Raw genomic sequence first — 27,786 nt, forward strand, 5'->3', positions numbered from 1 at the left:
CTCCACGCCACCGTGCCCCCACATGATTAATACATACTTTAATACATTTCATCATGAAAATTATATCAAGTACTTATCTTAGCATTGTAAATGTTCAGGGAGCAGGAATATCATGAAATTAATGTATTCAGTGTGCTGTCTGTGCCTCCTCTTAGTGTAGAGGAGGTCAGTTTAAGAAGCACATAGCGATTAACATGGCTCCGGGAACACTTAACACAAAGCAATTAATGTGCTACATAACTTATGAGGGGGTTTGAGAAAATCTAGTAAATTAAACGTTGATTTTAGGATGAAGTTTAGTTTATGACATTCTACTTTAATTACAAAATAACCAGACAACAGACACGACTCCTTTTTCCAGCAAAAGTTCTTCTGTGTCATCATGTTCAACTTTATCGTCTGCTACAGCTTCAGTTTCGGAATGTTCTCTGTCCATTTTCACCGCACAATACCTCCACAACCGCATGTATTCCGTTGTATGCGTGTTTAGCAGTGAAAAAAAGCCCCCACGCAACAACTCTACTAACACATGTACTCCGTTGCATGTGTTTAGCAGTGTAGCAGTGAAAAAGGTCCCCCTTAAACAGTTTCCCACTGCGCCACGTTCCAAACGTTATTTAGGCAATTTAAACTGGTGTTGTGGTATAAGAAAAATCCATGTCATAACAAAAATAAACGGTTTTCAGTATGAACCGGTATACCACCCAGCACAAAAATTGCAACTAGTGCAGAATGCAGCTTCTAGAATCTTAACTAGGAAAAGAAAATCCATGCATATTTTTCCAGTTTTGATGTCACTAGATTGGTTACCTGTGTCATTTAGAATTGACTTTAAAATACTGCTTATGGTTTACAAAGCCTTAAATAATCTCACTCCATCTTACATTTCGGAATGTCTTACACCTTACACTCCAAATTGTATACTTAGATCTTCAAATGAGTGTCTACTTAGAATTCCAGGAGCTAAACTTAAAAGTAATGGTGAGGTGGCCTTCTGCTGTTATGCATCTAAAATCTGGAATAGCTTGCCAATAGGAATTCGCCAGGCTAATAGAGTGGAGCACTTTAAAACACATTACTTTAACATGGCTTTCTCATAGCTTCATCTTAATTTAATCCTGATGCTCTGTATATTCAATTATATATCATTATTATTCATGGTGGCTCCAAAATCTGTATTAATCCCTACTTTCTCTTCTGTTCTTTTGCCAGTTGACTGTAGTGGCGATCTGTGCCGCCACCACCTAATCAAAGCACCGTGATGTCCCTACATTGATGGATTAAAAGTCCACATGACCGTCATCATCAAATTCTTCCATTAGAACCCTAAATACAATGAGGACTGATTGAGGTAATTTATGTTAGGTAGAATGCCTAGAGGGGGCTGAACGGTCTCGTGGCCTGGAACCCCTGCAGATTTTTTTTTTCTCCAGCCATCTGGAATTTTTCTTTTTTTGTTTTTTCTGTCCTCCCTGGCCATCGGACCTTACTTTTATTCTATGTTAATTAGTGTTACCTAATTTTAAATTCTTATTTATTTTGTCTTCCTTTTCTCTTTTTTCAAAGCACTTTGAGCTACATCTAGCGCATTTACATTCACTTCAATAACCCAATTATTCACGGAAACCTCACTTATAAAATGCAGTGTAAACCCTAACTCAGATTGCCAGAGGTAGACTTCTCCATGGTTACTGTTAAGGATTTTGTAGTCAGCGCATGTATTGTAACACGGTGCATTAGGAAAGAAGCACACACACTGGGTCCTTTGCAGGGTTTAATCACACCGACAACCTATAAATAAAGCGTCAATTTATAAAACACAAGAACATTATCACAGACGTCATGCTTATTTTTGGATTCACATTAGCTGATGATGACGTTTAACTCTTTTTTTTTGTGCAGTTTAATGACATTGGAGCATACTGGCAAAGGATAACTCCAGAATATTACTTATGTATGTAAACACGGATTAACAAGAAACCAGATTTCTCCTTTAGTCAGGTTATTCAACTTAACCCGATTATGTGTGTGCATGTAAACACACAGACTGTGAGGCACACATGAGAGAATTAATGAATAGACCCAGGATATACAGTATTTAACTTCACATGATAAAACCATGAAATGCATCTTTTACATCCATCCATTATCCAACCCGCTGCATTAAAATAAGTGTATAATCATCAGGATGATGTAGAATCAAACATAGGCTAAAATGTCAATCGAAAAGATGCATGAAAAAAATTCACATGAAAACACACATTACATTTAAACTACAGATTTACTAAACGCAAAACATTTTATATATAATATACTGCTTGCTTCAAAGTTTTAAGCAATTTCCCTACTTGTCAGTAAATGCTGCTGGATTTAATTGTAACCTTTTTTCAAAATAATATGCATTTTTTTTTCCCATTCTTCCTTAATTAAAAAAGGTACTGTGCAATGTGCCAAAGACGTTTCAAGCTCTGCATCTGCCAGTTTGAAACAACAGGAGTCACATTCACATCTATGAATTCAACTGTTAACTATTATTAACCACTGAACTGCCACAAACACTGATATTTGCTGAAGTGTTTTTGAATACATCTTCTGAAGTTGTATTTAATACAGTACACCCCCAAAATTATGAAAAACTGCAAATTTTGGATGTAGTTAAAAAAAAATGCCCATTTTAATAGTTTAAACCCTAAATATGCCCCCAAAACAAACACTTTAATTTCAAATTCCACTTAATACATTACCTAAAAATAAAGAATGTAAAAGGTATACTGTACTGCTATGTCACCCGCAGTGTTAAAATGTAAAATTCCGATGTTACCGCTATATGTACTGTAATTCATGCAAGCGCGTTTTCATTGCCAGAAGCCTTAAAAGGTGAAGGGCATTTTTGGCGGCATCTTGGGGCTTTACCCCTTAAACTGCCACATACTTGGAAGTTAATGCATCCCTGGACGCCAAATACTTTGTTGCTACACTTTAAGTAAACATCACAATTCACAAGTGAAATTTTAATGGAACACTTTTTTCATGCAAAGAGTATCACAATTACTGCAACACTGATCATTTTACACACTGCTAATGAACTGTAAAAACTATTTAAAAAAACTACTGGAACAATATGTACAAAGTGCAACTGACGCCATGGATGAAATTCAGTAAATCACCGAGCCAACTGTGCTTGAACTGGCTGCACTCAAGCACACAGAGGTAAGCACTGATGCTGGCAAGGTAGTCTAGTGAAGCGGCTCAATCCCAGGGACAGTGAGGCTGCAGTGCTGCAGGGTGTCACACTTAGGTCACAGAATTGCACAGAAACATAGGAGATTGTAGAGACAGAAACTTTATTCAAACACTTCAAACAACATGTCTTTTTCAGAAGTAAAACATGCTCAGTATGCAGTTAGTTCTCGATTAAAGAATAGACAAACATCACAGAATAGCACAATGGAAGCGGGTCTCCCAAAAGGAGCAGAGGATGTCTGGGGGAGGAGAGAGAAACAAAGCAATTAGCCAAAAAGGCTAGGTGCTGTTCAGGCTTTTAAGTATGCGTAGCATCACATGAGAAGTATATCATGCGACAAAGCAACCGCAAGTAGGCTCAGCAAGTAAGGGAGCAATGTGAAAGTAGTCTATCAGCGTTTTTTAAGAGGGGTTTTTTGAGGAGCATCCGTGCCTTCTAGGAGTGCGTTCAGCCCCCAGCTCACAAGGGGCTGGCAGTGGTCATGAGCTGGCTGCTCAACGAATGTATGGCACTGACTGATCAGATTTGTGGTTGTGGAGGTTTAAAAGTTAAGAGGAACAAAACAGAAAACACAAGAACACTCAGCTGGGGATGCATCACAGTCTATCAGCGGCAAGGAGAAATGAATAATGCTGTAGTTGTCCGGTGCCGCTAAGATTCACACCATCGAGAAGACAGCGATTTATTTATTTTTATGGTGGAGATTTCAGGGACACACCCAGCCTTGGCCCGATCCGCACATACTCACAAATGGAGACAAAAATAAAGCAAACCGGTAATCAAACAGCAAATAAAGAATGTAATGAAAACAAATTAAATAAATGAAAACAACAATACCACCCCTGTTCCCCTTACGGCAATTAAACATTAAATAAAACAAAGCAAAAACAAAACACATACAGTAAATCATGAAAAATGGCAACGGATGAAATGTAATGATGAAAATAGATAGTCCAGAGATCCACACGTTGAATGGGAATGTAAAGATAGTCCTACCGCTAGTTCCAGAATGGCGAAGATGGGTGGACCGGTTCAGGAGCGCTCCTTTCTTTGCAAGATGGCCATGAATCCACTTACAATTCTCATGTACACAGGCAGACGGCAGACAATCCAGACGCACAAAACAATCCAGGACAAAATGAATAAGTACTGGTAACCCAACAGAAGGCAGGCAGACAGACAGGAACTTGTAACACAAATTACAAAATTTTTTTTTTTTTTTGCTTTTGGTCACTGACTCCCTTTTTAAAAGCTGCGCTGACATTCTTTGACCCCAACAGATCCAGCACCCTCAGCAGAAGACCAATCACAGCGACTGCAGGGACTGCTGGGAGTTGCAGTTTCAAACTCTATTGGCTACTTTCACCATCCCAAGCCACGTTTTCCTCTACATTTGCTTCCTGTTCTCACTACAGTGCAGTATTGCCAGAATAAAAGCCATAAAAATTGCGGAGGATATTTACGGTTTCCGCTAACAATTATTAGATAGGTTCTAAGGAAAAATCCACGAATGACTGAGGCCATGAACTCTGAACCACGACTTCGTGGGTGTCTACTATATATGTTGCTGCACTGTCTGTCTGTTGCTGATATTGTACTATCATCACTACACTGCACAAGCAAGAAAAATAAAAGTAAAATGTGTAAATGTAAAATAAATATAAAATTATGAAAAGTAATGAGGCTTATTAAATATAATAGTTTACGAGACAGTTTATAAACTTTTTCACAATTAATCCTTTTCACATAAAACACTATAGAAGAACATAAACAATTACAAGCCACAGAGGTTACATAATCACTAGCTCCACCAACAGTTGATGCCTAATAGCTTAATGCAGTGACTGATAAAAACTAAATTCTTGTTGTAGAGGAAAGACTCTTAATATTATGGAGGTACAATTAAGAAAAATAGGCAATTCATTTTTGGCTAACATCATTGTAAATTACCTTTTTCTTTATCATTACAACAAACCTTCACCAGATGGTTGCTTTAAAAAAATTAATCAAGAGTTTTTAAACCAATATTTATTAGATACTACTTTTCGACAACACCTTAAAGGATATGTTCAATATTTAAGTTACTTCTTTACAATCATGGTATATATTAATTTGCCACATGAAAAATTGCATTCTAAAGTGAAACGTTTGTGTAAATTTTAAAAAATGCCCAGCTTGTTGTTGTGTTCTAAAATGGAGATGAAGGAACCAAGGTCCATATGTGAAAACAAAAGCTGTAAAACTTACCAAATACGTCAATTTTTCAAGGCAAATGCCAATCTTAAGATTGCACACCTATTGCAAAAACAGCATCTCCATTTTTTTGTTTTTTTTAGGAAGTAAAAAGATAAACACATTCTCATCAGATTCAGCTATTTTAAAAGCTTAACCTTGCTGATCATCTACCTCTGTTGGAACATTTCAGACCCAGGTGTATGGTTTCACTTTGAAAAGTCATCTTCAAGAGCCATTATTGATATAATAGAAAACTGATGCCTAGATGTGAACTGCTTCCTTTGTTTTGTAAACAACTTGATAATAATCACTGAAAAATGTCAAATGATCACTCCTTTCATTGCATGTAATAAAAATAGTTAAAAGTTCATTTAAAATTCCTATTGCTACCTGATCATATGATGGGGCTTCAAGAAATGTTTACCAGGAAGAAACATGAAACCTACTAATTACACTAACTCACTTAAAAACATGGGGTGCCTTGGCTCTATCGCATAATCTGCCATTTTTATGTTTTTTCTTTTATGGGAGGACAAGACACAGCATAGAAAATGTGAAATACTGAATGTTGGCTGACACTGTGAACAGCTGCCTATGCCCTTTCAAATTTTAAACCTTTTAAAAAAAACAAAAAAAAAATACTGTGTAATCAGTTAAGATTTATTGTTAATTGTACAATAAAATACATATATGCACACTAAATGAGTACAGATCATGCTGCCAATCTGGCATTAATCGCTCTGTAGGTTACGTAAAAGAATACACAATGTAACAAACAAAAAGAAGGTGCTGATTAGGGGAAAAAAATAAGATTTGTGTACGCCTTTGATGTTAATCCACTATGACTGTATGTAATTCAGTATGTTTGCCGGCATAACCAAAAAAAAAACATCATTTGAGTACACATGGCGTAAGTAAACACTCAACAGAGACAATTTCAGGGCATACTGATAGCTCTGCCACTATATCAGACACTCGGATATACAGCCAGAAGCTTCTGAAATTTGGTACATTGTGTATGTGCTTGTGAAAGATGTCAAAACTCCACTCATCACCAACATTGCGAGCAGACAAGTGATCAGAAATCAATCACTACCTCAAGAAAACTGTACTAAGAATCTGTGATAAAATTAATAATTTTCAGTTTAGATATGTTGTAACAACCATACCTTATAAACACAAAGCATGTTTTCTTAAACTGAAACACATGTTGCTTCAAAAGTAGGCATTTTCTGGAATGTTTCAAAACATACATTTTCAAGCTTAAACTTGGGCCCCTTCACTCACATTTTTAAAAAGTGAGACTAGGCTAGGAATTTTTTCAATTGTATACAAAATTCTTCACTTTTAGTTTTATCTGTCAAATTAATACATACCATGATAATTAAGAAATAACTTTGACTTGAAAAATACCGAACTCATCTTTAAAGATTAAAATAACATTTCACTTGAGGATAACACCAAAGTACCACAGTACAATGTGTTACAGTCTAAATATTTACATTTAAAATAGCAAAGTATTTAAAGGTGTACCTCCTATTCTTTGCCTTTCACAGAACTGTAGTTGCTCTCCCATTTTAATGGCATAATTTGGCAAAATCAATGTATGATACATTTCAGAAGGAAGTCTCACTTTTTATGAGAAACAAAAATTGTTAACATAAGCAGGAAATCGTACCGTTCATTAACTAAAACTACTGAGCTAGAACTTTGATAAATGTAGGTTAGCATACTTAGAGCCTGGAAAACTGTCAATGCAAATAATTAACATGACATGTTACAGTGCATTGCATTTATTATTTTGAATATGGATCTACATATGTTTTTTTTCCTCATTCACCATAATTAATGGTTGTAAACCAACCCCCATAACAAGTGTCAAGAAATGAAGCAGAACTACTTACCACCAGTCCAACCCAAAGCCCTAAAGTTTTGCATACTACTCTAACCTTAAGGATAACTTGGTACAAGCTGTTACTTCAACAAGAAAACTGTCAGGAGAGTCTTCCCTAACATCATTATTTTTATTTATTTAAGGAAAAACAAACTGTGTTGTGAATGTCATTTATAATCACAAATTAATACCAATAGCCATACCACCTGCACTTCAGAATAGACAATCAACCTGAAGTTAACCATGTTTGCCCCGCGCAGTACTTGAATGGGATTCCATCCAGGAAAAGCTTGGGTTTCTGATGAAAGAGGTCTAGGTGTAGCCATTAGGGGGCCCTTACTTTGTGGTCTATGTGCGGATCCCAATGCCCCAGTTCAGTGACGGGGAAACAGTGCTGTAAAAATTGTCACTGTTCTTTGAAATGTAAAGTCGAGATTTCAACTTTCTGTGGTCATAAAATATCCCTGGTTATCTTTCAAAAAGATTAGGGTGCTTCCTGGTGATCTGGCTAAATGGTTACCATAGCCTAGTTATTCTGGCTCCCTAATCCCCATTGGCAAACTATACAGTACATTTGGACTACTTCACCACCTAATAACTAATGTATGATTAGCATACTGGTGCAAGAATAGCTGTTGTAACATCATCGTGGTGGATCCTACATATTGGTAGTGGTTGAAGTGTGAAGCATTTTTGAGTATGTTAGAAAAGCACAACATAAACAATTTGTCAGTTAGTTAAATTCAGAATAAGATTATCTTTCCAATGGCAGGAATGTACGGAGGATAATTACAAGACTCCCTGTATATCCTTTAACTAGCCAACCCGCGGCGTAACATACGCCGCATAATTATGTATTGATGGGTGAACACTTGCTGAACAACACAGTTGTCCAAATGGGGTGGGTTTGTGGATACCACTGTGAGTGAATGAAAAGATGGACCTCTGGAGAGAGCAACATACAATTGTCCGTGACTGAAAGCAGGATCGTCTGTGACGATGGAGGCCACGCTGGTGAAAGTTACTTCGTCGGTAGGGATAAGTTTCAGCACTTGTTCATTAAGGTGTTGACGCTTAATATAGCTTGTGTACTGAGTTGTTCCGGAGTCACAGTTGAGAAACACTTTTTTAATGTCTTTTAAGCACAGGGAAAAAAATTAACATGTGAAACATCCGTAATGTAATAAGCCACCAAGAAAAGTAACATTGCAACAATGCACGCTACGATCCGATCACTGTAAACAGAAGTGAAAACAAAATCGAGGCCGATGCATTCTTTAACTGCCTTGTAGCGCAATGGTAGTGCTGCTGTTTTGCAGTAAGGAGACTGTGGAAGATTTTGGGTTCGCTTCCCGGTTTCTCCCTGTGTGGATAGCGCTTTGAATACTGAAATTCCGAAGGACAAATTATCTATCATAAAAGGAATGGCCAAGTACAATAAGCAAAGGCAGAGTGAAAGGACGGTGAGCAAAAGGTTACTCTACGTTTACACTTTTGACTCTTCATGTCTGGCTTACACATTGGGCATTCAGCAACTCTCCGATAATCTTCACCTTCTGGTCCTTAAACACAAGGACACTGGGTAATTTCTTAGATAAGTGTATAACATCAAAACAGACACAATTTCAAATTTGAAGTAAAATATTTTAGGAGGAAAAAAGCAAAACCAAAAAAAAGCTATTTTTAATGAAAAGAAAAAAGAAGCATGCCAAATATTATGTAAGCATTTTTATTCCGAAGAGCAGTACTATCTTACCTACTTTGAAAACATGTTATACATGCAATGAAATACTTAGATAAAATATACTTTATAACAAAAAAAAAACAAAAAAAAAAAAAACACTAACCTTATACACGTCAGAGAAGAAGCCACTCCCAATCTTTTCACAGAAGAAATCATCCAGACGTGTTAGTCGAGAAAATGCACTAATGAGGGCCCTGTAAGAAGAGGTGCAAACCCGGCCCACTTGTGAGCTAGCACTGTCTGTTACACCTCCACCATCAAGATCCTCAAACCAATCTGGCCTAGAAGGAGGGAATCCTGCAATTGAGTTCCTTTTGTTTCGATCCATTGCAAAGTTCCAACTGTCTAAGATGGTATTTGTCCCCTCCTCAAATAAAACAAAATACAACCTGGTGGAGGTTACAAAAAACCAGCATAAATGATGGATGGGGGTGAAGTTTCACATTTTTGTAATCTTTAGGTCCCCTCAAACTCTTCAGCAAAATTCTAAAGAGAAAAAATAGAGAATACTAAATTAAGTAATGGAGAATAAATACCGGGCCGTAAAAAGTAAATAGAATTCCAAAAACAAGCATTGTATAAACAGCATGCATTTTTTAATGTTTAAAAAAAGTTGACAAATTTCAGTAATTATTGCATACATAAAACAGGAAAATTTTTCTAGTAAATTCTTAGATTCCTAACTTAAAACAGTGACATGCCAATAAAAGTAAGGTGTATTTCAAGCAAAAATTCATTTATAGTATTTTAATCTAAGAATACTCATCTGGAGCACTGGTCAGGAGCACTTAATAGGGTTTTAGTCAATTACAAAATTGAATTATTGCAAGACTAAAACCGGTTTCTTTCTCACCTTACCTATACACTGAAAACTGTTTAGTGTTCAATCATCCAATACAAATCTCAGAATAAAAAAATATACTTCCTGCAAAACTTAGGGACATGAACTATTGTGATAGTGCTTATAGACTATAGAAGGACTCAAGAACAGCAGGACAATGCTCATACAAAAAGACAGAGAAAACACAAACTCCTCATAAAAAAAAAAATGAAGCACAGTACTAAAATATTATCGTGCAATCTGAAATACAAAAACAGTTTTCTTTCAGGTGTACTTTATTTTCCAAATTGGGAAAAGAAATACACCTGAACCACATTTCAGATTCAGCTAAAGGTTTTCTGTCTTAAGGCTATTTCACATTATACAACTTTCCCAGAGAATTTCAGTGGAAGACTTCATTTACATAATATCTTAGCAAGTCGAAGGCAGCCATGTATTTTGACATAACCAGCAACTCAGTCCCACCAGTGTGTGACTCAGTCCAACAAAATCAAATGTTTTAAGTTGTAGAGATGATCTTGTATGCATGCAACAGCTGACAACCAAGGAGTGCTCATCTGAAAGTACAATGCATAAAATGCATCTACAAGGATTAATAAAAAGCACAACAAACAGAAGGGAGGCTCATTTGTTTGATGTTGCATTTTATGTACCATGTTAAAAAGGAACAAGTTAGAAAATGTACTCTTGGCATAACACTCAAGTACATTCAAGCACTGCAGGAACCATAGTCCTCAACGGACTGAGTTCAGTAGGTAGGAGCTTGAATCTTCTCAATTCATTTGCGGGTTTCAGGAGCCAAAGACTATCCCCATCAGGATTGGACAAAAGGCTGGACAAGACTCTAGTCCATCACTCTTGCTCGCACACACCCCAGATTTACACACAGTGACCATTTGCAATTGGCAATTAAACTAAAAAAAAAATACTATAATTAAATCCTTCTATGCTTGAGGATGTGTGAATGTAGTAGTCTTCAAGAAATGTGACTTGATAAAGGTATTTAGTTATGGCAAATGCAGGGAATAACATAAGTTAAAGGCAAGTTTATTGTAGCAACTAACCGAGATAGATAGATAGAACTTTATTTGTCGCCGTGGGGACTTTTGGCTTGTTACAGAAATGATATAGTTAGATAGACTGACAGAGGGTACAGTCTGAACACACACCAAAATGACTAAAAGTAAGAAAATTAAAAAAAAAACAAAAACTTCTAACTTGGCAGTCAGAATTTTATGAGTCATCTGAAAATTTCTGTACGTGATATGACGTGTTATGATATATTTAGTCAGAGGTATACAGAGTAAATAGAAAACTAGAGAGGACAGTTCCTTGTGGTGATCCAGTGTTATTCATGTTTGTATCAGAAACACAGTCCTTAAGTCTCACCAACTTCGGTCCGACAGGCAGACAGTCCATTATCTAGGAAACCATAGGCATCCACCTGCATATACCAGAGTTTACCACTTAACAGAGATTGCTGAATTTTATTGAAGGTACTGGAGAAATCAAAATACATAATCCTCACAGTGTCCAGGTGATGATAAGCCTTGTCACTGCAATCTTTGTCCAATATGGAAACCATAGTGGGTCCATTATGGACATCAGGTCAAAGTAGCACTCTGCTGGTAAATTATAGGGTGAACAGATTTTCAAAGTCCTTGTCACTTGTTTTTCATGTATGCCCATGCATGAATTCCATCCTGACTTGTTTAATGCCTGCTTTAATTTATCATCAGTAAGCGATCATGGTACAAAAAAAAAAAGAAAACATTGTCACATATAAACACATTTGATTCCACACAGTGCATAAGGTGGAAACAAACAAATTGCACACACTGTCTGTTTTCATCTGCTTTTTTGACATCCTCGCAATGTTGCTCAAACTTAACACCAGTTTTTGATCAAGCTTTCCCTGTCTGAATTTTGAAAACACTATATGTATATTGCTGCTGTGGTATGATGTGCCTCCTTTGGATTTTTGTGAGGATGCTTGTTTCGGCAGAGCAATGTTTTACCTCATGGGCAGCCTGTTAAAACATTTTGAGATAATAAGATAATTAAATAGATAATTAGATAATAAAGATTTTAGATAATTAACCTAGATGACTGCTCACTCTAGTAAATTACGGTGAATCATTATAATCTGCAGACAATAATAATAACACATTTTATTTATATAGCGCCTTTCCCATGTTCAAGGCACAATGGAGATAAAGGATGATTTAATGTAAAACAAAAGCGGAGCAAATGTTGACTTGCCCTGTATACAACGGCTTAAACTTCTTTCATTTCTAGAAAACTGTTTGTTTGATTGCGATTTACTCTTTTACAGCTGGTAAGATCATTTAAGCTTACCAGTTTGGGTGGAGTGAGATGCATGCAGATATTTCCATGTGCGCCCAGCTGGACTTGCCGATGGAGGACTGCCTACCCGCGCTCGCAGACTGCTGGCGTTTCATTATCTTGTACTGGGGATCTGTTTGCCATCAGTAGTAGCTAGTGGGGGTAGAAAAGAGACAATATACAACTTGACTTAACTGCTATCAATGTTAAGATTGAAACAGTAAACTAATTCGTAGTTGAAGTAGCACAGAAAGTTTCTCCACTTTAAGATAGACATAGTAAAACAAATTCACCAATGTCAATTATGGGAGAATTCAAAAAAAGTTCTCAGCGCAATCTGTTCAAAGTATCTCAACAAAAACTCAGCTGTCTCAACAAATTTGTTTGAAAAATATCTTCTTAATTAACTAGTTATCCCTGTTCCCCCCCCCCCCCCAAATTGCATGACATCATACAAGAACGCTTTGCTATTTTTGTGTAGGCTAATCATGGAGGCAGCTGCATGATATTTATCAGAATAAGGTTTCTAAAAATGTAAGGCAAACGTCTATTTTCTGTTTTACCCAAAAATCATTGAAAATAGATGTTAAATGTGTAAAAAAAAGAGTTGGTCTTCCACAACAGCATTAGCTCAATACTGTACATGCAAATGAAGACAATGAATGCATAAGTATAGTAACCAACACAACACCATAACTCATTATACTAACTTAGCTGTCTGACAATGGATATATAGTATATGCAGTACATATCTGTATTGTCCCATATGGTAAGAAGAGAGTTCAGAAATCCCAGTTCTTCCCATATTCTCTCTTAAATCAAACACAGACAACCGGATGACCATTCTGCTGCCTCATCTCACTGGAAAGGACTGCCCTGGAAGAGATATACTGAATGCCGCCTAACGTGTTCTTCAGTGTGATGGTTTTCTCCCACTTCACCTCCTATGTTGGAAAAAATTAGAAAGACTACTTTTTTTTTTTTTTTTTTTTTTAGCAGACCTGTTCGGAGTGAACTCATTTTTGTGTTGCACAGGATTTTTGATGGATTATTAATGTACACTTATTGCTTGGGGTAAGCTACTAATTAAAAAAATCTAGTGTATTATTTTTGAAAAAGTGAAAACTTGCCGAAAAATATCAAGAATTAAAATGAATGAACATATTTACACTCATTGTCAGCCCTGCTCATCACTGTTTTAATAAATAATAAATGTGACGATGGCAATAACAAGCGATGAGAATTTAAAAATAGATGCTCTCGGTGCAGACATTGCACCCTTCAGAACAAAGTACAAATCTGTACCAAAGTTAACAGTCCAAAAAGTAACTGTTAATGAAAAGTTTAATTTTCATTTAATGCTTTGTGGCTGTCAAAGTACAGAATATTGGTTTTACCTCAGTGTTCTCTTCAAGAGACACAGAAAATATGATTTCAATTTGTATGATTTATACATTACAAATATTAAGCTGCTTTATGCCAAATATGCCTAGCAGTTACTGTATATTTATGATGTCTACCAATAGCATCTAATTTAAGATAGATTAAAAAAAAATGTAAAATGAGCATTACAGTGTATCCATTGTAACACTGAAGTCTAAAATAACCCCAAACTCTTTTTAGTTGGTCTTGCTTCAAGCAGCACTGCTGACATCACGTTATGTTAAGCAGTTCTTTATTAATCAAAATTCTCAATTTTTTTTTTAGGCTTTTTTTGACTATAATATTTCATGGTTAAAGTTGTCGTTGGTTTTTTTGGTTGAGTTATTATAGTTATGTTTTTTTTCATATCATGATGTTTTGAAATATTACATATACTGTATATTACACAGAATGATTAAAAATTTAGACTTTACTGCAAACATTATAAGGATTATAAGGCTACTTGAATTATTTGGTCAAAATTAGTCATTAAACCAATCTATTCAAGAGTTGATAGACTAATCATTTGCAAAATAAATTGTTTATGACAGCCATATAAAAAAGAAAATATATACATTTTTCACATGTGCCAGCTATACTGGCTGTCAGAAAAAGAAGTGAACTTGCAATGCTTTGGAAATGTGCAACATTGCTGAAAAGCCATTACAAAGTTCTGTAATTTGATATACCTTGCAATTTCAAATCATGTAATAAGGACTATATTTAAATTAGACAATCTCAAAATCTTTTTTTTTATCTACTTTTCTAAGTTTAATGGTAAATTAGTTGCAGTGCTCCTTTACATAAAATATTACAGTACTTGAGGAATCGCACATGTCATTTTGCTGCCAAACTTCTCATAAACAGAGATCCGATAGTCAGACTTTAGGGGAGAATGAAACAGAAACATTGGCTTTTATACTAAAGAAAGTGGCATAATAAGGTAAAGGAATATGAGGAGTCATCCTGTGCATGGACAGGAATGGCATAGTACGAGAAAAAAGAGGTTTCTTTAGGAGAAATTAAAACAGATTAGTTCAGAGCTTTCCATTTGGTCCTGTAATTACAACAGACACTCTCCCGTCTAAGTGTGGTCAGTAAGTGAGCTTATGTTTAGATTAGCAGCTCCCAATTTTTAATTAAACACAAAAATAATGAAGAATTTGCACTCGCTGCTTAGTATACAATAGGCATGTTAGCTTAAGAACCAAATGTGCAGATTTTATGTGTGAATAGCTTAAGTATGTTAGCCTTGGGCCTTCTTGATAAACATTAACATTTTATTAGAATTGTAGCTTATAACACAAATTTTTATTTTCTTTTTTGGCATGTGTAGTATGGATAAATATTTTTGTACATATTTTATTCAATCAAATCCAATTGTATTTGTCACACACAAATTAAACAAACAGTTCAATATGTAGTGAAATGCTTAGTTGCTCCACTCCAATGTTTTTGCCTTTAGGAAAAATATAAAAGGGACAATAATAATAATGCATGACTTTACAAATATTCAAAAATGATATTAGAATTCGGCAGTCAGCATTTTACTTAAATCCCACTTTAATATAAATAAAAGGCTTCTACATGGAGGGTCAAAAGAAAAAAAAAAGATAAAAGGAAGATGACAAATAAGAATCAACATTGGAATTGGCCAATTCTAGTAATATGAAATCAGTGATGAGTAGTGTTCTTAAAAAACACCTAGTTGGAGCATTTATAATATGACATGTTCAGGCGATGAGACCAGAAACTCTGGTTGTCAAGTGTGAAATCGCCTCTGACTAGATGTCATATTATGTGATATCAGCTTTACAAAACACCATTTTTTTAGGCGGTTTAAAGAGTAATTACTGGGCCATATATGCAAATACATGCAATTCTATTACTCCTTCTGTTAACGAAATCTCACATACAAATTTTTGATTTATACTTGCATGTCTCAATGGATTTAGTTTAAAGATTGCATGATGGGCGAGGTAGATTCATTTATTAGTGCAAAAGGCAGAAACTGCTTTGATTCTGGAGCATCTTTTGTAGGAATGTTGACATAAATAAACTCCTCGGAAGAGATAAACGAAAAAAGCCACAATGCTTGGGGTGGCATCACAGAAGCCCCTGTGCACTTCCACAGCCTAGATTATATGGGATATTTGAAGTGTAAAAAACAAAGTATATTACTGGATCTACTGTAGAAATATAATCAGAAACTTTTCAGTTGTAATTTGAAATTATTCTGTCACAAAGCAAAAAGTCCATGTTGGCTAACACATGGGTTCTTTAAGTGAACTTTTACACCGAACATTCAAATTCACTATTTATAAACACTACAGCAATTTAAACAAAAAAAAAAAAAAGATACAGCAATAATACTTGAAAGATACTGCACTAATTATAGATATTGAAGCCTCACACAATTTGGAATCTGGTTCATGAGAGAGAGAGAGAGAGAGAGAGAGAGAGAGATAGAGACTACATTTTCAATTTAATTTGCTTAAGGAAATTGTATTTTTGTCCTTCTAGTCCAATGGTGCACATGTTGATTGACTAGCAAACTAAATGGCCCAGGGAGAGGGAGAGCAAGCCTAGTAGTGTGGTTTGTAAAGGGTTGCATTTCCATTCAGAGTTGGTTTCGACCTTAAATATACAGCACAGTTGACAAAAAAGGTTTTAGTTCCACAATACCCCCATTATTGTGTTTGGGGTGAGAAGAAAACTGAATGAAAATGATTTTCAAGACATTGTGAAAAAAGTTTCAACATAAAAAAAAAAAAAAAATCAAACTAAATACACAACACTTTTGTTTTTCTTGTGTGTGACCCCTAGTGTGAGGTTCAAACCCACAACACAAGCAAGTGCTAAAGGAGTTGGGAAGACCAAGTGCAAGCATTCAAACATCCAGTAAGAAGAGAGCGCCAAAAACGAGAGAGAGAGAAATAGGATGGAAGAACCAGCTGGATAAGAAAGTTCTAAGGTAGTGATGTGTGGTGGACAAGTTGTGGAGCCACCCTACAATCTAGACAGACATTTTTCCACAGGTCCAGAGAGACAGGAAGACATGGCTTAGGTTTCCATCCGCTTCTTTATTTGTCAAGATTAACTGAGCGATTATCCCTCCCTTATGTTCATCATTGAGAATAATCTATTTTTTTTTTTTTTTACTTTTACCCCTTCCCATGTTATTTTAGGGTATGGAGGGCTGCACAAAAGATCCCCTAATATCATACACTAGGAGTGTTTTTTTTTTCTTCAAATTTGTACTACAGTATAAATGTTCTCCTTTGCTTTGTTTCTCTTCCTTCCTTTGAAATTTAATAAACAACTGGTTAAATAAAATAAAGTTAAGCCTCATGGCATTTTTCAATGGTAAGCAAAACACACTCAAATCTCACATTGATTTTCAATCCTTGATAAAGATACGGTCATCAAGTCATAACATTTGAGAAACATAACCTTAGGGGATCAAAGAATACGTAACACTAGAACTGTCACGGCCAACACCAATTGGCATTGTGTTAGTAATCTTTATTTCAGTGTACGTGTCATGCTCCATGCCTTTCTTGACTTTTCCTAAATTGCTGCACTGCAAATGCCCATGTTGTTGTAACTCTAAAATTCTATTCAGAAAACATTAATTGAAACGTGAAATGTGAATCAAAAATGGTATACTCTGTTAGCTAAAAAATGTTAATATAAATTCATATGAAATTCCCACTGTAATATTTTCATACAACTTGGAAAACAAAATACATGGGCAACATTAATTTGGTGTGGAGAAAGGAGAACACACAAATATGGCACACTGGATTGAGCAAGTTGATAATAAAGGGCACAGCTCTAGAAGGCAGCTCACTTACCATGTTTTTTTCCAGATATTACAGACCCAATAATGTATTCAAATATAAGAAAACTGATAATATACATCTTATATGTAAAAGTTTACATTGTTATGGATAGCTTGCAAATTACTGAACAAGCTTCACCAACTGGAAACATAATAGCCTACTTGACAAACTGAAAGCACCCTTTCACAATGAAATAATATCAGTGAAAGTAAACTAAGAATAATAACAGGTAGAATCGACACAATAAAACAGATCATAAATTTCAGCATGCTGCTCTCATTATTGCCACTTTAACTGCATTATCAAATTTGTTCACAAACAGTTTTGTGCATGCTTTGAAAGTAAAATAACATTACCAATCATATAATTGTTTAACTTGCCACATATTTGTAAGAGGCGATGAAAAAAAAAAAATCACTTTTTAATAGTGTCTTATGCATTCCTAATAAATGAACAGAGATCTTGTATTCATTTTCTGATTGTAAACGAGCACATCTGTCAATTTTCTAATCGTCATAAACAGTACATGGTTGAGGTCTGGGTTTTTGAAAGGAAGGGGGAGGATCTCACATGTTTCTACAATTACCCATATAGCAGTATGGGGATATGGAATGATTGTCAGAGCTAACAGCTCTACCCAGTAAACACAGAGGCACAACTCAAACAAAGTCCTATTTGTCTAAATAATGATGACATAAGCTGCTTCATTTTTAATACCAACATAATAATTTTTATTTAGTGTTTCAATGCTTAGAAGGACAAGTCACCTCTCCTTATTAATGCAACATGTACTGTGTAAACAGAAACGCATCATCATCAAAAACACACAGCCAGATAAGCAAAACAGCATAATTCAAAGCTAAATACAAATCTGCAAACGCTGTTTGTTGTGTCATACGTTTAGGCAAAATAATGTTCATTAGTATAACCCAGGGGTAGGCAACGTCGGTCCTGGAGTGCCACAGTATGTGCAGGTTTTTGTTCCAACCCAGTTCCTTAACGAGAACTCAATTATTGCTGATGAAGCACATATTGCTTAAGTGACATTTTGATGCTTCATTTTAGTGGTCTCGCTTGTTAAGGTTCTCCAACCTTAATTGCTTATTTCAATCTTAAACTGCTGCATTCAGTGTTTTAATTGCTCCTTATTAGCAATAAGATGTAAAAGACAAAGCAGCCAGCAGTTCTCCAGCTAGCTTTTTTCCAATTACATCTGTGTGTGTTCATCATGCACGGTTTGATTTAATAAAACACTTAATAGAAAAATGTGACAGACTGAAAATGATCTGTTTTAGGCTTCAAATCATTTGGATGATATCCTTGGAAAGGAAAAAAATCTACGATATAAAAGCCTTACATTGCACAGACTAACAAGCCATAAAATTAAATAAGGTCTGAGATTGGCAATGATTGGTTTGTAATTAAGCAATTGGGTTGAATGAAAACCTGTAGCCACTGCGGCTCACCAGGACCGACATTGCCTACCCCTGTTTTACATCTTATTGCTAATAAGGAGCAATTAAAACACTGAATGCAGCAGTTTAAGATTGAAATAAGCAATTAAGGTTGGAGAACCTTAACAAGCGAGACCACTAAAATGAAGCATTAAAATGTCACTTAAGCAATATGTGCTTCATCAGCAATAATTGAGTTCTCATTAAGGAACTGGGTTGGAACAAAAACCTGCACATACTGTGGCACTCCAGGACCGACGTTGCCTACCCCTGGTATAACCCATAAGCGAAAAGTACACCACTTATGTTTGAACAAGGGGGCTTCGCTTGCCAACCCCCGGTGTTGGGTAACCCGAAATACATTGATGAATGTATGAGATATATTGGTTCATTCGTTGATAGATTGCGTCATCTGGATCTAACACGTAGATCTGTGCATATTTGCGTTCGTGATTTGGCTCAGGGTGCACTGTTCCAATCCAATGTAATATTTGTCCACATACGTGAAAGCAGTATGGGCCATTGCCAGCTGGTGGCCTGATATTTACCCCGGCAGATGCAAAAGCAAATGAACTATTGTAGGATCTAATGCAGTCCATAAAGTTTTTACCTTCGGGTACATTGCTAGTTAGAAACATCCGTAGATATTCAGGATATTCGGCGCCGCCGTGAGTGGCAGCCTTTTCAGCAGCTCTGTGTATGACTGTATATGTATGTGTACTTTTCTACTTTTATTTTTCTATGTTTATTTATTGATCACTCCTATTACTTTATTTTATGTGGATTCCTTCCCTGGACACACTTACTTTTACAACGTGGGCATGGATTTTAACACGCCGAGACTCGCCTATTCAAGTACTCAACTTCGGGCGCTGAGAACAAATGCCAGTGCCGGTGTGGTTCCATATTTACCCGACGAGGTAAGAAGGCGGTATCGTGGCAGCAGAGCCGGCACTAAGCTAAAAAAGAAGCGGCTTGCGAGAAAGTGGCGTTTCAAGCCTTCGGTGCCTTCTGTGATTCTGGGGAATGTAAACTCAATCTCAAATAAGATCGACGAACTGGCTGCGCTGGTGAAAAATGTAAGGACCTACAGAGAATGCAGTTTGTTGTGTTTTTGCGAAACCTGGCTAAATAACACCATCCCAGATGCCAACGTGGAGCTACCCGGGTTTAGCACAGTTAGAGCGGACAGAGATGCAAGTACCTGTGGTAAGCACAAAGGAGGAGGACTCGCTCTCTATGTTAATACACGGTGGTGTCACTCTGGACATGTTAACGTCAAAATCTCCACTTGCTGCAGGGATATCGAACTGTTGGCCGTAAGTTTACGTCCCTATTATTTGCCCAGAGAGTTTGGACATGTCATTGTTGTTATTGTATACATTCCTCCTCGGGCAGACGAGGAGTCAGCGAGTGACATCATCCATTCCGCTGTTGCTAAGTTACAAACGCAGCACCCTGAGGCGCTTGTGCTAATCGCTGGAGACTTTAACCATGTGACGCTGGACAAAACATTACCTGCATTCTCCCAGTATGTGCACTGTAACACCCGGGGAAATAAGACTATTGATTTACTTTATGCAAACGTTAAAGATGCATACAGCGCCACCCCGCTGCCTGCGCTTGGGAAAGCAGATCATAACCTGGTTCTGCTTCAGCCTCACTATAAACCAAAAGTTACAGTCCTACCTGTAACCACACGATCATTCAGGAAGTGGACTCCGGAGGCTGAGAATACTCTGAAAGAATGTTTTGGAACTACAGACTGGGATATCCTGCAGGGATCTCATAGTGAGAACATTGAGGAAGTTGTTGACTGCACTACTGACTACATCAACTTCTGTATGGACATTGTAGTTCCAGTAAGAACAGTACGCTGCTATGCTAACAACAAGCCATGGATTACAAGTGACATCAAGGGCCTTTTGAATCAGAAGAAAAGGGCTTTTAAAGACGGTGATCAGCATGAGCTCAAGCGCGTGCAGAAGGAACTCCGAGTCCAACTCAGGGCGGCGAAGGAGCAGTACAGGAGAAAGCTGGAGCAGAAGTTGCAGAATAACAGCATGAAGGAAGTGTGGGATGGGATGAAGATCATCACTGGCTGCAGCTCGAAGCGGGGTGCCACCATTGAGAGAGACGTGAAGAGAGCAAACCAAATGAACAACTTTTTTAACAGGTTTGACCACCCTAACCCACTCTCACTCTCACCTCGGAGTACTGCACCCTCCACACATCCTTCTGCTGATACCAGCATAGGAAAGACATCCCCACCCATAATTACAACAGCGCAAGTAAGCAGAGAGCTGAGGAGACTTCGTGCCAGCAAAGCAGCGGGTCCAGATGGAGTATCGCCACGACTGCTGAAGATCTGTGCATCGGAGCTGGGGGGTCCTCTACAGCGCATCTTCAACCTGAGCCTGGAACAGGGGAGAGTCCCGAGGCTTTGGAAAACATCTTGTATCACCCCAGTCCCAAAGGTATCACGTCCTAGTGAGCTGAATGACTTTCGGCCTGTTGCTCTGACATCACATGTGATGAAGACCATGGAGAGGCTGCTGCTTCACCACCTTAGGCCACAGGTTCAACACGCCCTTGACCCTCTGCAGTTTGCATATCAGGAGAAGGTGGGAGCGGAAGATGCCATCATCTATATGCTACATCGATCCCTCTCTCACTTGGACAGAGGCAGTGGTGCTGTAAGAATTATGTTTCTAGACTTCTCTAGCGCCTTCAACACAATCCAACCTCTGCTCCTTAGGGACAAGCTGACAGAGATGGGATTAGATTCATATCTAGTGGCATGGATCGTGGACTATCTTAAAGACAGACCTCAGTACAGTAGAACCTCGGTTAGAGAACGCCTTTGATAACGAACAATTCGGATAACGACCAATAATTTCACTAAAAATTTGCCTCCGATAGCGAACAAAATTTCGGATAGCGACGCACACGCGACCAGCGGACAGCGGCCAGCTTCCCATCTTCCTTTGCGCTCGAGACACGGTTACGAACAGACGTTCATTATCTTTATCGGTGTGCATCCTTCTTATTTAGTGATTTTGTTGCTTTATTTAATAATATATAGCCCTCAATCATGGCTCCAAAGAAGATTAAGAAAGCTGGTAGCAGTGCAGTAATAAGGCAGCGGCCAACAATTGAATTGAAAAAAGAAATTATTGCCAAGTATGAACGAGGCATGCGTGTGTCGGATATCGCAAGAGAATACGGCAAGTCAAAGTCGACAATCTTGACGATTTTAAAGAAAAAGGAGCAGGTTAAAGAAGCTAATGTGTTAAAAGGAATGACTATTATAACAAAGCAAAGGCCTCAAATAATAGACGAAGTAGAAAAGTTGTTGCTTGTGTATATAAATGAAAAACAGTTAGAAGGTGCTAGCATCAGTGAGGCATTCATTAGTGAGAAGGCGCTGCAAATCTACGAAGATTTGAAGAAGAAAACCCCACAGACAAGTGCTTTGAGTGATTTTGTTTTCAAAGCCAGTCGAGGCTGGTTTGAAAAATTTAAGCACAGAACAGGCATCCACAGCGTCATAAGGCATGGGGAAGCAGCTAGTTCCGACAAAGCAGGGGCCGAGAAGTTCATCCTAGAAATCAAAAAAATCATAGAAGAAGAAAGTTACGTCCCGCAACAGGTATTTAATGCGGATGAAACAGGCCTGTTTTGGAAGAAGATGCCGAATAAAACGTACATAACGAAGGAAGAGAAAGCATTGCCAGGGCACAAGCCTATGAAAGATAGGCTAACTCTTCTATTGTGCGGTAACGCCAGTGGGGATTTTAAGCTGAAGCCGCTGTTAGTCTACCATTCGGACAATCCAAGAGTATTTAAGAAGCATAATGTAATAAAACAGAAATTGCCTGTTATGTGGAGGTCTAATTCTAAAGCTTGGGTGACCCGCCAATTTTTTGTCGAGTGGGTGACCGAAGTTTTTGCCCCGGCTGTGAAAGAATACCTAGAGAACAACAACCTTCCCCTCAAATGCCTTCTCCTGCTGGATAATGCTCCAGCACATCCTCCAAACATCGACGAGTACTTAGAAGAAGAGTTCGACTTTATTCAAGTTCGTTATCTGCCACCGAACACAACCCCTTTGCTGCAGCCCATGGATCAACAGGTCATTTCAAACTTCAAGAAATTGTACACGAAAGCCTTATTCAGAAAGTGCTTCGATATATCGAACGATACCAACTTAACTCTGAAGGAATTTTGGAAGAATCATTTCAACATTTTGAATTGTGTTCATCTTATTGATAATGCATGGAACCAAGTGACCTACCGTAATATGAATGCAGGATGGAGGAAACTCTGGCCAGACTGTGTTCCAGAGCGAGATTTTGAAGGATTCGAACCAGAAATTGTTGATGAAATTGTTTCCCTGGGCCAAAGCATGGGGTTGGAGGTGGATAATAACGATGTTGAAGAACTTGTGGAGGAGCACAGTAATGAACTCACTACTGAAGAGTTGCAGCACCTTCAGGCTGAGCAAGAAAAGAATTTGGCTGAGGATATGTCTTCGGAGGGGGAAGAGGAAGGGAAGGAGGAAGTCCCAAGTTCAGTGATTAAAGAAATGTGTGCTAAGTGGGGGGAATTGCAATTGTTTGTAGAAAAATCTTTCCCAAACAGTGCGGTAGGCAGTAGGAGCCTGAACATGTTCAATGATAATGTGATGTCGTATTATCGAAAAGTGCTACAAAAAAGGCAGAAGCAACAGACACTGGATAAGTTTTTTTCTTCAACCTCAAAGTGACAGAGGACATCCCCCGATGTTCTCATGGAGGGGGATTCCCCCTCTAAGCAGTAATTCCACCCCTTCCTCCCCACACCTCCATAAAAAAAAAGCATAAAAATAAAAAAAAAGTGTTTTGTAAATTAGTTTCGTAAAATAAAGTTATGTACAGTAAACAGTAAAATGTGTTTACGTATTAAAGTTACCCAGTGCTATTGTTTTCTGCCATACGTAGCGTATCTGTCATATGCCCTCCCTCCTCTGCCGTGACCCTCCCTCCTCTGCCGTGACCCTCCCTTTGCTGTCGTAATCGCCTCACTAGAAAGGTAAGATTCCACATTTTTTTTTTATTCCATGCTGTAGTGTCATTTCTTTAGTTTTTACTTACAGAATTATGTTATGTGCTTATTCATAGTGCTATTGTTTTCTGCCATACGTAGCGTATCTGTCATATGCCCTCCCTCCTCTGCCGTGACCCTCCCTCCTCTGCCGTGACCCTCCCTTTGCTGTCGTAATCGCCTCACTAGAAAGGTAAGATTCCACATTTTTTTTTTATTCCATGCTGTAGTGTCATTTCTTTAGTTTTTAGTTACAGAATTATGTTATGTGTTTATTCATAATGATTTTGTTCCTACACACTGCATTTTCAGTCGGTCATAGCCAAGCCTACCAATGCTACATGTCAGTCAAAACGATAAGTTTTCCTATGTTTTCTTATGTTTAAATGCTTTCTTTAATGTTTTTATTTTTATTTAACATCATTTGTACTGTATTATAACTGTTCCCATTTAAAAAAACATACCTATATAGCCTGTAACTTTCATATATTAGCGAGTCAACAGGGGCTAGGAACCAATTATTTCTATTTCCTTTATTCCTTATGGAGAAAATTGTTTCGGATAGCGACCATTTCGGATAACGACCCACTTTTCGGAACGGATTGTGGTCGTTATCCGAGGTATTACTGTATGTGCGTCTTGGGAACTGCACGTCTGACATTGTGGTCAGCAACACAGGAGCGCCACAGGGGACTGTACTTTCTCCGGTCCTGTTCAGCCTATATACATCGGACTTCCAATACAACTCGGAGTCCTGCCATGTGCAAAAGTTCGCTGATGACACTGCTATCGTGGGCTGTATCAGGAATGGGCTGGAGGAGGAGTATAGGGACCTAATCAATGACTCTGTTAAATGGTCCGACTCAAACCACCTACACCTGAACACCAGCAAAACCAAGGAGCTGGTGGTGGATTTTAGGAAGCCCAGACCCCTCATAGACCCAGTGATCATCAAAGGTGACTGTGTGCAGATGGTGCAGACCTATAAATATCTGGGAGTGCAGCTGGATGATAAATTAGACTGGACTGCCAATACTGATGCGCTGTGCAAGAAAGGACAAAGCCGGTTATACTTCCTTAGAAGGCTGGCTTCCTTCAACATCTGCAATAAGATGCTGCAGATGTTCTATCAAACAGTTGTGGCAAGCGCCCTCTTCTACGCAGTGGTGTGCTGGGGAGGCAGCATTAAGAGGAAAGACGCCTCACGCCTGGACAAACTGGTGAGGAAGGCAGGCTCTATTGTTGGCATGGAGCTGGACATTTTAACATCTGTGGCAGAGCGAAGGGCGCTCAGCAGGCTCCTATCAATTATGGAGAATCCACTGCATCCACTAAATAATGTCATCTCCAGACAGAAGAGCAGCTTCAGTGACAGACTGCTGTCACTGTCCTGCTCCACGGACAGATTGAGGAGATCGTTCCTCCCCCAAACTATGTGACTCTTTAATTCCACCGGGGGGGTAAACGTTAATATTTAACATTATACATAGTTATTGTCTGTTTTTTCACCTGTATTATTATCATTCTTTAATTTAATATTATTTATTGTATCAGTATGCTGCTGCTGAAGAATGTGAATTTCCCATTGGGATTAATAAAGTATCTATCTATCTATCTATCTATTCATCTAAAGGAGGCAGTCTAACCTGACCCCTTTGACAACAACGTGTAAACTCATTAGTTGTATTGCCAGTTGTTTCTTCAGGGAAGTTAAGTGAATGACAATGACAGCAAATGATTTTCATTAATCCTAATGAATGTTCATTAATAGTGGACGCATTACAAAATGCGTTGTCAGCTAATTGGCGGAATTGTTTAGCGGCTGTTTGTCGTTCCTTTCTTTGCCGTGTATCTATTGCCTCTGCTGTTTGAGAGGCGCGTTGTAGGCGCCTGTGTTCATTAATTGTATTCAGGCGGGCTCGTTTCTGTATGTCCGTTAGTTGAAAAGTTTCGTTTTGGAGCCAGAGCCGGAGCCGTGGCCGTGACTCCATTAGTTATCCGTTGTCTACCGTTAGTAATACAGATAATAGCACATACTGTTAATACGGAGCGTTGTCTGTGGTTGTACTGTTAATAATGCATCACTGTAATGTGATTCACATATGCTATATGGTTTGGATGTGTGAGGATGGCGTACGTTTAATACGGAGAGTTCGTTTATTCTTATTACCCGGACCATGCTGTGTAGTGTGGACGTTTAGTTCAGAAACGCGTTGTAGGCGCCTGCGCCTTTCGTAATTTCTCGCGCCTTCCGTACTCTCTTTGTGGACTCCATAGTGTCTTACGTTTGACTCTGGGGTGCAGTGCAGAATCCTCTTTTCTGTGTGGCTGTGTCGTTAATCGTTAGCTATGGGCGCGTTGTTGCTTCATGTCCTATTTACGTTAGTTGAGCTCTTTTGTTTTTGAGCCGTAACTCCTTCATTCGCGGTGGATCAGACTTCGCTTGCGGTTTATGAGACGTGCGCTGTAGGCGCCTGCGCACTATGTCTCCTGGGTCCATCGCCGTGTACCTGCGTCTGTGCCTTCCGGTTTACCGAGACCTGCGTCTGTGCCTTCCGGTTTACCATTCTCGGTTAGTAATATGGATGGTAGGCTGAAGAATCTAATGCTACCTAACAGTTACAAATTTAATGAATACTGCTAACAACAGTCCAGTTAATTTTCTAATTCCAGAATTGAACAGAAGCATAAGCAATAACAAAGTCTGATCACTCACATAAGAAAACAGCAAAACAAAATTTTAACAAGAGGTCTGAAATAAAGGATTACGGTCATGACCCAGTGAACAACATCTCGACTAATGACGTCATGTTTAAATGACAGAGTTTCCATGAAGATACAATAAATGAAATCGAATAGCATGGTTGTAAGCAGTCATATTACAGTATTAATATTAAAATGAATGCATTGTTATTACTGTATTATTAATTTATTTAATTCATGTATTAGGGTAATGTTAGGTCAGCTTTGGGTAGGTTACATCAAGTCAGGTATACATGACACGTCACTATGTAATGCAGAAATACAGACAGGTGGCAAAAATTACATCAGACACAGAGTCACATCCCTGCCCCCTTAATTAAATCAAACTCAACTAACGGTGCACTAGTTTGAACCATAATTCTGTCATTAAGTGAGACAAAGTTGTAATGCAAAACTGACAAGCTTGATTTCACTCTGGCAGTTTTAAAGTTGGGACAAATGTTATAAAAAAAATTTTAAAAAGGGGGGGCAGATTTATAAAAATAAAGCACCATGACTTTGTAACATTTGAGATTTCAATTAATTTTAAATATCAGTATAATATTACTCTTTAATATCTTTTTAACCAGCTAATAAAGTAAATACAAAAATTACAATAGCAAATGTTGCAAACCTAACAGAGTGATTCTCTGACAAACCAGACTTTAAAAGCATGTCGTTACAAAAACCAGTTTTAAAGAGTTTATTTAAATGGAAATATCCAGAATTATCTTGGAGTTCACTAGTTCAAGAACACAGATTTAATAATGTATTCATTTTTTAGTATAAATTCTAAGCAGTATTTGTCAATTACTGGAGAGAAAATATTAGAGAATAAATTTAAAAGGTGTCTATGACAAGATAAATCAGGTAGCTCATTCTTTAAAAACCCAACGCTACTATCTCCCCAAGAATATAAACTCTCCATTGGTTG

At 37.8% G+C, this 27,786-nt stretch overlaps 2 protein-coding genes across 5 annotated transcripts in view; one reads left to right on the forward strand and one right to left on the reverse strand.

The window, feature by feature from the left end:
* tesk2 (testis associated actin remodelling kinase 2) overlaps positions 1 to 27,786 on the reverse strand; it is a 130,561-nt gene that overhangs the window by 86,446 nt on the left and 16,329 nt on the right. For 2 of the 4 annotated variants that reach the window (XM_028811254.2, XM_051933131.1), the window contains exons 2-3: positions 12,317 to 12,457; positions 9,221 to 9,603 (exon numbers count right to left, since the gene is read on the reverse strand). In XM_028811254.2, the coding sequence (XP_028667087.2) occupies positions 9,221 to 9,445 (225 nt within the window). In that variant the 5' untranslated portion in view covers positions 9,446 to 9,603; positions 12,317 to 12,457. Of the gene's footprint in view, positions 1 to 9,220; positions 9,604 to 12,316; positions 12,458 to 27,786 lie in introns of those variants that run through there. The other 2 variants (XM_028811255.2, XM_028811258.2) reach the window with 2 other exon arrangements.
* On the forward strand, positions 22,120 to 23,793 carry LOC127529316 (tigger transposable element-derived protein 1-like). The gene has a single exon (XM_051932431.1). The coding sequence runs from the start codon at positions 22,120 to 22,122 to the stop codon at positions 23,791 to 23,793; it is 1,674 nt and encodes a 557-aa protein (XP_051788391.1).

The sequence above is a fragment of the Erpetoichthys calabaricus genome, chromosome 10, assembly GCF_900747795.2.
Source record: "Erpetoichthys calabaricus chromosome 10, fErpCal1.3, whole genome shotgun sequence".
NCBI lineage: Eukaryota > Metazoa > Chordata > Cladistia > Polypteriformes > Polypteridae > Erpetoichthys > Erpetoichthys calabaricus.